At 40.0% G+C, this 12,356-nt stretch overlaps 1 protein-coding gene across 1 annotated transcript in view; it reads right to left on the reverse strand.

Annotated features, from left to right (window-relative positions):
• Nucleotides 1-12,356, reverse strand: part of ATP2C1 (ATPase secretory pathway Ca2+ transporting 1) — a gene marked incomplete in the record, with an annotated part of 2,099,819 nt that overhangs the window by 1,310,095 nt on the left and 777,368 nt on the right. Inside the window, 1 exon segment of the mRNA XM_044066734.1 lies at nt 5,701-5,769. Within this exon segment, the coding sequence (XP_043922669.1) occupies nt 5,701-5,769 (69 nt within the window).

Genomic DNA, 12,356 nt, shown 5'->3' on the forward strand with positions numbered 1-12,356 from the left:
TTGCGAAGTGAAACCATTGTGAATTACATCACCATCACAAACAGGTTTAGGAAAGAAAGACCAAGAGTTGCTCTCCAAGCATTTTCTTTCCTTGGCACTAGGGGAGAAAAAAAAAAGCAAAAAGAGTCTGATCTGGAGGAAGAGGAATGCCCCACTAGAAGGGAGGAGTTTCCTCCCACTGCCATCTTTATCATTGATAAATGATATTCAGAACCCATTTGTCTGAAGCAATCTGTTGTCACACAGAAACTGGAGCTGGGAGCTTAAGACTTTCTGGATGAAAAAGGGAGCAAGGGTGGGAGGGGCTCACATGGTCTCGAACAGTCATTCAGACATAGTGGATTGTACTTTGTTTTGGGAGGTTAAAGACTTCTTTTTGGAACTCTCTTGCCATTCTTTGTTAAGCATCTGTTTAGCTGAATTCTGAGACTGTTTATTTTGTTTTCTGTCAAAAATGGAAGAGGAAAAAGAAAATCCCTTGGAAACTTTGGAAAAGGAGAACTGAAAAGTCTTAAAAGGAGATTCCTTGGAACACCATGCCCCTCTCATCACACTTTTTGATCACTTCTGCAGCAGAGGGGCCAAACACTAAATCTCTATCCAAAAAAAAATAATTTTTATTATCATCTGGAAGGTTTTGAGAGCACAGCCATGCAAATCTTCCTAAAACAGTATCAGTGGCCATAGCCCTGGAAGAAGTATGAGAGTCACACACATACACTGCACACAATAAGTAGTGAACTGTGATACAGAAGAAACATTTAAAGCAGATTTTTTCCTCACAAGAAGAAACTGCAGATAAACAATTCCTCACATTTTCACAATTTGTCAGAATAAATTTTAACATAAGAACCTGGCAATTTAAAATTCTGAAATTGCAGAAGTATATACTTCTTCCCCATATCTATCGATAATTTCCCATCCTTATCTTTTTTTCGGTCAGCTCAGCTCAAGTTGCTCCACAGTTTTGGCATGGAAGATGCCCTAACCTAAGGAAGCTGGACAGCAGTTATATCCTTGACATGATATTAACACATTTAGCTAAAGCTATTGCACCAGTGATCAATAGGAAGAACATAAATAAATCTACTTTAATGCAGTAGCATTCATACATCTACACTTATGAGTCACATCTAACTCATAGCAACTCCATGAGCAACCATGCTCTTAAGTCTTCATTTCAAACATTACAATCTTGTTTTACTGACTAAATACAAAAACGTCATTCATACTAATCCAATCACATTATCCCAAGAAAAGAGATTTTTTCAGAACGGATAGCTTGCTATCTTCTAATACACTGCCTTTAACACCTAGTTATTCATTATAAACAGACACATTTTCAAATTATCCCCAGTAATCAAAATGCACTTTATAATCTATACATCTTAACAATAAAAACACTGTAGGTGTTAACCAAACAGTAGCAAATAAGAATACAAGAATTCCCCATTTAATTTGTATACTTAAAAGAAACATTCAAGAACATAAAGCTATTACCTGGATGGATACACTTTTAAATAGATTTAATAATGTTATACACTGAAGTTTTTTTTCTGCTGAGGCTACTACATCATTGCAAGAACTACAGTCAGATATGAATAAACCAATTAAAATGAAATGTATGTACTAACCATAACAATAGATCCATGTTATTGTTTGTCTGTTTGGTTCAACGTGTGGGTTATCAGATCAGACCATGGCCAAGTCCTTCAGACTTCTGATTCACCATGCTCCGCCTCCCTTACTTTCCCCGCCCCCTTTCAGATAAGTAGGTTCACCTAAAACAAATGCAGGGGTGGGGTTGAACCAGACATATCGGACAGATCTGTCATTATGGTAAGCACATAACTTTTGTATCACGTCTTCTCCATCTGGTTTCAACCCATGGGACAGAGTCCCGAGCTATGTAAAAATCCTTGAGAGGAATTGAGAAAGGATATTCCGCAATAAAGTGGAGCCAAAGAAAGCCCTGGATCTTCAATGAATATCCATCTTGAAATGAGAAACAAAGGTATGGTGGCCCATCCAAGTAGCCACTACATAAACTTCATCCAAGGTACCCTGGAAAAGGAAGCCACAGAAGTAGTCATGGCTCTGGCAGAATGTCCCTTTGGGAGGCAAGACCCTGCCAAGCAAACCTAAGTATAAGTGAAAGAGATGCAATCTGATAGCCTCTTGGAATAAGTCACTTCACCACAGGCCTGCCCAACCTAGATCTTGAAAAGGAAACAAATAATTGACTGGATTTTCTAAATGTTTTGGTCCTGTCCAAATAAAATCTCAATTGCCTATGGGTGTCCAAAGAATGCAGAAGGTATTCATACTTGTCGGAAAAATTGGGGAAAAAACACAGAAAGGTGAATGGTGCTATTGAGATTACTCTCCAAAGCCACTTTGAGCAAAAAAGAGGCATTCAGTCACAGAAAAAACATATCTTTATGGATAACCAAATAAGGAGGAGAGGAATCAAGAGCTTGCAACTCCAAAATCCTCCTTGCGGAAGTAACAGCCACCAAAAATAAGGTCTCCCCAGATGACAACTTCAAGTCTGAAGTAGCCAAAGGTTGGAAGGGAGAACTTGCAAAGACTTGCAAAGTAAAGGATAAATCCCAAGGAGGGACCAGATTCCAAAGTGGTTGACCCAACTAAAAGGTACCTTTGAGGAAAACCTTGGAAATCTTGACAGGCACCAGAGGAACATAATCTCTGGCAACATGAAAGTTAGAAATACCTGTCAAGTGCACCTTAATCGTAGGAGAACTAGACCCTGAATGAAACAACTCAGCAAGAAAATCTAGAATGGACTCTAAAGGAGTGGAAAAAGGATCAAACATACAAGATTCTGCCCACAGTGCAAAATGGCTCCACTTACTGGCATACACCTTCTTAGTCGAACATGTTTAAGATAAAGAAAAAATATGTAGAATGCTATCCAAAAGCTTGGGATTCCTAGTCATCAAGAAGACTGGAGAAACCATGTGGCTAACTTGACGAAGTGTAGATTGTGAGGATCCACACCTGCTGGATGAGAAATAGGATCCAGAATGGGATCTAGAACCCAAGGGGGTACTGTAGGAAGATGCCATAGGATGGGGAACCACAACTGGCAAGGCAAAAAAGGTGCTATGAGGATCACTGTCGCTCTACAGTGGACTGCCATCAGGAGAAATTTCACAATCAAAGGGACTAGGGAATGGTTGCACAGGAGTCTTGGGGACCATGCATAGAGCAGCGCATCTCTGGGTGACTGCCCACGAGGAGGGACTAAGTGTAATAGCTGATGCACTTGGTGCTGGATGAAGAGGCAAAGAGAACACAGAGTGCCCCAACACTACAAGTTCCAAGCTACTACTTGGACACAAGACACGGATGCGCCCACGCCGAAAGGTCTCCAAAAATACTGACTCCTCTACAGAGGGAGCTGTGGTGTCCAGGACCCATACTAGCACAGAAGCTCCAAGAGAGTCAAAAGAGGTGTCATCCTGTGGAGACTGAGGGGAGTCCTCTCCTTCCTCAAGGTTAGTGTTCTCAGTGAGAAACCTCTACAGGGAGTTGATGTATTTCCTCTTACACCACCTCTTACCTGTGACCACCCACTTGGGTGATGCCAGAGGACAAGAGGATGAAGCAGGAAAGCTCAGCCATTGGAGCGGACTGTAGAACAACTGGCATAGGCTGTCCAAGAGCAGTCTGATGACTGGTTGCAGGTCCACATGGGGGACACCTGACTCATCTCCTTAAAGGAGAACATTCTCTCCATTACATCGAAGGCAGAAGCAAATGCTGGCCTCCTGGAAATGATGTTACCGGTACCCGAAGGTACTCAAGACACCCTCAACTCCAGGGAAGCTACGCCTTGCTCTGACACTGAGATCAGAGCCACGCTGTCAAATGCCAAAGCTCCAAGTGGGAGGGATGAACCAAAAGCTATGACTGTCAACCCTGACCCAGAAACATCAGTCTCAATGCCAAAGCTTCGAGGTATAGTCAGCCCCAAAGTAGTGGGAGTCAATGAGACAAAGAAGGAGTTATGGCTGAGGATGGCACAGCTGTCAGATCTTGCAAAGAATGGGAATGCAGTTAGTCTTGGTGACCCTGGAGGCCAAGGGAGTAAACCAGAAAGATGGACCAGAGGTTCTGGAATAGGTTCCAGACCCAAAGGGATAAGACCTAACTGCATCTGTGTCTGCAAAAAGTATCTTATCAGCTGCTTTCAGTCAGAAGCTTTGAAATTGCCCAATGACTGATGACCGGGCAGATGATGCCATCGATGAGGGCTTACAGGGTTGTTTAGAAAACAGAAACCCATCTGCTGGATCTGAACCAGAGAGGGGGAAGGTGTGGATTCTGGTGACAGCTCTGGTGGAGTGGACAGGGAGAAGGGAGAAGCTACCAGACTAGATGGTGCAAGGTTTGGAAAGACTTAGAGACGGAGCCTTGCTTGCAGTCAGCATTGAGGGTGATTGGTTCCAAGGGGTTGGAGCCCACACCGAGGCAGCTGGGGCACCAGAAATTGTAGGACTTTTGGGTCTGGTGAGTCTTGAGGAAGAAGGACCAGAAACAGAATCTGAGGTGGACCTCTTTCAATCCCCCATGGAAGACTTTGACTACCTAGGTGGGCGATCCTTTTAGGACCTGACTTTTGGAGTTGAGGAAGCAGAAGATGATGGACCAGTAGAAAGAAGGTCATTAAGCACCAACTTTGCCCGCCACTCATTTGCTACCCTGGATCAAACCCCTCAGAAACAGAACAGGAGGAGTCTAGATGGGCAGCCCCCAAACAATATACCTACTTATCGTGTGCATTTTGAGAGGATAAGTTGTGCCCACAGGCAACACATTTTTTGAAACGTTTATCCATTCTACCTTAACTAACCTCACTACAAGAAAAGAAACCACATCTACACTACTTTAGACTGAGAAAAAGGTAACAGAATACAACAAAAGGCGAAAGTCCCAGTAAAATGCTAAACACACACACATCATAAGGCCTAACTTAACTACCTATCAACCTAGAGTAAAAACTATACATTACTTACACTAATTAGGGTATGGGAACAACACTACAGTCAAAAAACACCACCAAGAAAAGCAATATACTAAAGGATACGCCATCACTGAGACAGACTTGAGCTGCTGTCAGGAAGGGCAGAAACTAGATCTGGAGGGTCAACTGAGAAGTAGGGGATTGTGGGTAAGGGAGATGGAGCCTGGCAAGTCAAAGTCTGAAGGATCTGGCCAGTGCCGGATCTGACACAACTCCAATAACCCACAGATTGAAGCCAGCTGTTGAAGACATCAGATCAAGAATTAAATTGAAACAGGTATTCAAAGAGTAATGCACTAAAATTAATTTCAACATTTACAAGATCTACACCCTAAAGTTAATGTTTTTTAGTAAACAATTTTGAAGTTCAAAAGTAAGGTAGCAGCTTTCACTGTAAATAAAATGACTACATCAAAGCACTTGGAAGATGCATTTCAATCATATGTCAGACAAAATTCAAAGCTTTTTTTTTTAATAAATGCAGAAAAACAGGGAAAATAAGTCTTTTTTATAAACTATCGCAGCACACTCATAACATCAGAAAAGCAAAGGCTGTTTTTTTTCTAGTTAAGTCTTACGCGTTTATAATTATTACTATGTATTATTACTATGTTTAAAGAGATCTGCTATCAGCCAAATGTCTTACTCACATCTTCTGCTTGCATCATTTTGAAAACTTCTCCAAATTCCGAGTTTTCCCCTGTTCCAATAACTATTCCCTGTAAAAGAGATACAGCATTAAAAATAAACAAACAGATACAGAAAACATTCCAAGGGACCATCAAAAGCAAAGACAGCAAACTCCATACATAATCACTTGGGAAAGGGAAAAAAATATACAAACTACTACTTATCCCACTGCTGTGTTTAGAGTTACAGGATGGCTAGGACATAAAACCAACATATTAAACAGCAAACTATGTGGACATGACTGTTAATCTAGCTCAAAGTGAAATCTCTAAAACCATAAGCCCTCTGTACTACAAAAGTTTGCATAAAGTGCCTTATTTCAGTATCTTATCTTTGAGATTCTCACTCAGAACATCCATCAGACAGCTGTCATCCCAAAAGCAGATGTTACAGATGCATAAGTACAAAGAGGCACTCAAAATGCCACTGGTACACCACCATTCACAACATCCAGTACCTTAAAGGGAATATGATAATTTTGCCTTCTCCACATAAATTAAGCCACTAACAAAGCAACAAAGTCCATTCAAATGCACAAGTAATTGATATGCACTTGTCTTTCTACTTTCTAAACTTTCAGGTCTATGGTCCCTTGAATGATTTTATACTTCTGCAGTGACACACACACATGCACAGTACTCTACCTATTCTTCTGTTCTTCACCCTTTTGAAAATTCTCCTCCTAATATCCAGCTCTAATCTCTCTCGCTCTCTACCTTAATATGCAATGCATGGCTTTGTTTAGTCTCTTACTTGCCATTTGTGCCCTCTTCTACTTTCACTGTCCTTACTGTTCAGATATGTTTAATACAGCAAAGCAATTACCAGTCTTTCAAATCCTAACCGAACCCTCCATGTACACGTTTACAGTGAAAAATTACTTATCACAACCAAAATCAAGCAAGCCTTCTTATGTTTATAAATCTCATAACTCCTTCTAGCAATTCAACATTTCTAGTCAACCATGACCTTCACAATTACATATTTAGTCTATATGGAATCTAAAAATGATCTTAACTATAACATTAAAACTTATGGCTGTCTAGAGATATTTCTTGGTTATACACCGCCACATCTTCTCCACATTTTTTCCTTTAACCACTTTATTACAATGTATAGAGTGATTTACTGTTTTCCTTACTACAAACAGATAAATCAGCTGGTCTCCTACAAGGCATTCTGCAGTCAGTAAATACTGAGATTTATTCTTCTGGTATCACCAGCCTAGAAAAATTCTGAAAATTCTCAAGCTCTTGTACTTGAGATGCATGCACCTCTTGCTGATGCATGTGATGAACACCAGATGCATGGCTAGAAGGCAATGCTTCAGTTCAATTCAACCACAGGATGCACTAACCAAGTACAACCTGAACAATAAAAATGAGGCACAAAAACAAAATAATATCTTTGTCAAACCTGCAGGAAAAAAAAAACAATCTGCTGATACTGGATGGAAAGAGAACGTCTACACAATGAAGGACAGTAGAACAGTGACAAGCATTCACTGCAGAGGGTCATCTGGCAGACTCAACACTTACGAACTCAGCATAACCAGGTGATCTACAAGGTCTTCTGCACTGATAACTGCTAGGATTTCCTGTTGCCATAATCTAAGTGGCAGTCTGAAGTTCAGTCATATTTTGACAGGCATGCAATTTATTTGAATTTGCTTTAAGACACTACTTCTCATTCAGATGTCTTGCCATATATTGGCCCGCAGGTAATTACCAACCATTTCTGCAAGAGCTGGTAGATTTCTTTTTTACTTCATGTCTTAACCCACATTAACTGTATCACCAATTCTGATATTAAAATTACTAAAATCCATTGTTTTTATTCAAGAGTTTTTTATGCAATATGAATGGATTTGGTTTTAAACACATTAATTTCCCAAAACATCTTCAAGGTCATATTCTTAACCTTATCTCTCAACTTGAAGTTTTTGCATCCACTTTTTTGATCAAACGGTGACTTGATCAGAGCATTCTGCTATTGGTTTTAACATTGTCAAAACTTTTGTCTTCCTGATGCTTCTTTACTTTCATGTCAAAAGACTTCTGTAATTTCTACCAACTTTTCTTTCTGTTCTTTGCACATTTCTAAATTTCTCTAGCAAGAGAATGTGGATGAACTTGTTACTACCTACAGTTCTTTGCTGGGATGTTTTCTAGACTTGACTTGTTCCAGCTCAGTTCCATCTAGTAAACCTGGCTCCTTGAGAACCTAGGTTAAATCATTCTCTTGTAGCTTTAAGGAAGGCCAGCTGCAGACTAGAGTGTAGGTGGCACTGAACACATGCCCTAGAGTACAAAATAATTCTTGACGACTGTTTTTCCCATTATCATTCGGAAGTTATAAATGTTAAATCAAACTGCTTTTCTAAATATGTTTCCCAGGCCCCAAATCATCCAACTGCTGTTTTAAAACTGGTGGACTCTCTTTTTAATCCTGGTTGCTTGGACACCAGGCATTCTCTCTGTTTAAGAATGTGAATTGGCTGCTACTAATTTTCCACTAAAGTTCCTTTTATTGAAGCCTATATGGCCATGTCTTCTTTCTTGTCATCATCTTATTTAGGACAAAGGGAGGACTCATTTTCTTATGCATGGGAAGAGTTCATATTATTCAGGTCATCAGAAATAGCTATCCCCAGTATGCATAGTATTACCTGTTCTTTGGACCAGTGTCCCTCTTGATTTGTAGTGGCATCTTTTCAGGTCATGGGTCTGTTCATTTTTGAGATCACCACCACCTCTCTTAGGCTTGGAGTGTTTTCTACATGCTCGAAAGAAGCACTGGTGACCTCAATCTTTAAAAAGGTTGGACTGGATTCTGATGCCCTCGATAACTACCGTCCAATCTCTAACTTCGCCTTTTTGGGGAAAGTTTTTAAGAAAGTAGTCTACCTTCAACTGGGGTCATTTGTATCAGACTAAGCCTTCCTAGATCCAATCAGCTAGGTTTTAGAGCAAGACACAGTACTGAAACAGCTGTTGCTAGAATCTTTAATGATCTCCTAGTTGCAAGAGGCCAATCTAACTATTCCATCTTGGTCCTTTTTGATCTCTCATCACCACTTCACTTAGTGGACCATTCTATTCTTTTAGATAGACTAGAGCATTGCTGTGGCCTTTCCAGTGTTATACTAAATTGGTTTATTTCTTACTTGACAGGTCTCACTTAGAGAGTTGTGTCTGGTGTGAATTCTTCCACTTCTTACCATCTGGACATTGGGAGTCCACAGGGCTCTATTCTTGGTTCACTATTTGCCATTTATCTTTTGTCACTAGGAAATATTCTTTGTTCAAGGTATGCAACATTATTGCTATGCTGATGACAAAAAGCTTTACCTCTTGCTCCTTCAGGTCTCAGTGCCATGCCTTAATCCCTTTTCTCATGACTTGGAACTTATCTGTGAATGGCTTGTTAGCAACAGACTCAAACTCAAACCTTCTAAAATGGTAGCAATGAGTACTCATGCTACCTTGAGACATTCCTCTCTTCCAGTTTTGATGCCCGACATTCAGTTTCATGGCAGCAAACTAAATTTTGTGTCCAAGGTGTACATTCTTGATGACCAGCTGATGCTTACAGGCTATATTTCAGTGGTTGTCAAGTCATCTTGTTTCATCTTCGGAACATCTCCTTGATCACCTTATTCCTCCCATTGACTTTCCTACTGTGCTTAATGCTTTGATTTCTTCACATTTATACTACTATAATTCTTTATACTATAATTCTTTACTTGCTGGTCTCCCAGATTCTGAACTTACACGTTTGCAACTTATTCAAAATTCTGCTGCACGCTTACTATCCTGTATTCCAAAACATCATCAAATTATGTCAGTTTTGTACACTTTACCTTGGCTGCCAGTTAAATATTGTATTATGCATAAGATTATTATTGGGTAGCTTTCACTTCATAACCATGGGCCACCACATTTGAAGGATCTTTAACATACCTATAGTCCCCCCATTCTTCACTGTTCCAACTCACAAAAGTTTCTTTCCACTCCATTTTATAATCTGAATTCTTCTGATTTACATTATTTTACTTACCAAGGATCTGCATTATGGAACCATCTGTAATGCCCCTGCACTGGCCCAGTAATCAAGGAGCCTCAAAATCCTCACCACTGGCAACAGTGGGGAACATACACACTGGAAGGATTACAAGTACACACGCAGTAAAGTGCAATTTCCCTTAATAGCACACAGAGATCACAGTCAGTCTGGGGGTCGTTTCTCCTTCTTTCTCCAAATCCCCAATAAGACTCCCAACTGGCACAGCTATAGAGTTGAGATCTCGGATGAGTGGCCATGCTAAGACCTCCAGCACCCTCTCTCTGTTAAACTAGTGTTTCGAGTCCCTGGTCCAAGTAGCTGACACACACACTTTGAAATCTGATTTATACACAAACACACACACACCGGGGAAAAGCTGGCGCAGGTTTACTAGCTATGCCCCCTTCTGTTCGGACTATAAGGTAGTTTTCACTGCCACCAGCCAGCTCCTTATCAGCTATTTTAAGATCCATAACAAAGGCTGTCCAATCCTGCTGTGTGATGTCACTATTAATCCAAATGGTAGACTGACCAAGAGACAAGGCTATTGAGAGTGGGCCACAGTGTCACCAAATAAATATGCAAGTACTCTCAGACCTTAAATATCTCTCACAAATAATCAGCCATGGTGATAGGCTTAAATATATTTAATAAAAGAACAAGACAATACTACGTAATCAGTTACATGAGTTCAGAATCACATGAAATATTTAAAACATCGCAAGACAGCCTGATCTAAATAAAACATTGAAGCTATACTTTACTATATTCCTATCTGAATCTAAAACAGTTACTATGCCCTAAAAACAAACTTACAGAACAAGCAGACAGAAGTGGTAAATGGATGTTTCCAGGTCAAAGACAAAATACAAAATGCTCTGTCACTCTCTGAGAGTTCTTAAATTAATATCACATATTACTGCTGCGATACTTTCAGCATGACATCACTTTTTGTCACCTGACTTCAGTTCCCAGGCTAAACCCCAATGCAGCTGGTAGCATTTAACATCTCTCTGTGAAAATACATAGCCTTCAGATGTCTGCAACTACTAGGAGACATAAAATAATAAAACACTTACAAAACAACACATGGAGTCATCCCTAGTGTAGACAACCTGTCGCTTGTTGACTGAAACTGAAAGATAACTTCTCTTGTTTAGGGCCCGTCAATAAAGTACTTCTATTTCAACTATTCTTAAGCTTTGCAAGCTAATCTCCTGTTAAAATGCATACATCTAAACAATTACAATACTGTATAAAAATCGCTCTTCAACACACGTCTATGCAATATGACATACAGTTCTAATATAGTGGTAACACAAGCATTTGTATCCTGCTGATATTCACAAATGACATACAGTGGATATAAGTGTACACACCCCTGTTAAAATGCCAGGTTTTTGATATAAAAAAAAATGTGACCACAATAAATCATTTCAAAACTTTTTGCACCTTTAATGTGACCTATAACCTGTACAACTCAATTGAAAAAAAACAAATCTGTTAGGGGAAAAATATTAAAAAAAACATACAATAAGCTGGCTGCATAAGTGTGCACACCCTTAAACTAATTTGATTTAATTACAGCATTCAGTTTTCTTGGGTACACACCTGCCATCAATTAGAGAGACTCTGATTAACCTCAAATAAATTTCAGCTGTCCTAGTAGGATTTTCCTGACATTTACTCAGTTACCTGCTACAGAAAAGTCATGGTTCGTAGAGAGCTTACAAAGCATCAAAAGGATCTCATTGTTGAAAGGTATCAGTCAGAAGGGTACAAAAAAATTTCCACAGCACTGCCTACCATGGAACACAGTGAAAACGATCATTAAAAAGTGGAGAAAATGCAAAGAACTGGATATCCCCCCCCAAATTGATGAAAAGACAAGACGAAAACTGGTCAGGGAGGCTGTCAAGAGACCTACAGCAACAGTGAAGGAGCTGGAGCCATTTCTGGTAAGTACTGGTTGTGTACTACATGTGACAACAATCTCTTGTACTCTCCCATATGTGTGGGCTATGGGGTAGGGTTGCAAGACGGAAGCCTTTTCTTATACAAAAAACATCCAGGCCTGGCTAAATTTGCAAAACAATACATCAAGTCTCCCAAAAACATGTGGGAAAAAATGTTATGGTTGATGAGACCAGGGTTGAACTTTTTGGCCACAATTCTAAAAGGTACATTTGGCGCAAAAACAACACTTTGCATCACCAAAAGAACATAATCTCCACTGTGATGCATGATGGTGGCAGTATCATGCTTTGGGGTTGCTTTTCTTCAGCTGGAACTGGGGCTTTAGTCAAGGTGGAGGGAATTATGAACAGTTCCAAATACCAGTTACTTTTGGCCCAAAACCTTCAGCCATCTGCTAGAAAGCTGAAGATGAAGAGGAATTTCACCTTTCAGCACAACAATGACCCCAGGCATACATCTAAATCAACAAAAGAATTACTTCACCAGAAGAAAAATTAAAGTTTTGGAATGGCCCAGCCACAGCCCAGACCTAAATCCAACAGAAAATATGTGGGGTGACCTGAAGAGGGCTATG

Source organism: Protopterus annectens, chromosome 3.part1, assembly GCF_019279795.1.
Source record: "Protopterus annectens isolate FY-2018-M chromosome 3.part1, PAN1.0, whole genome shotgun sequence".
In the NCBI taxonomy this organism is placed as follows: Eukaryota; Metazoa; Chordata; order Ceratodontiformes; family Protopteridae; genus Protopterus; species Protopterus annectens.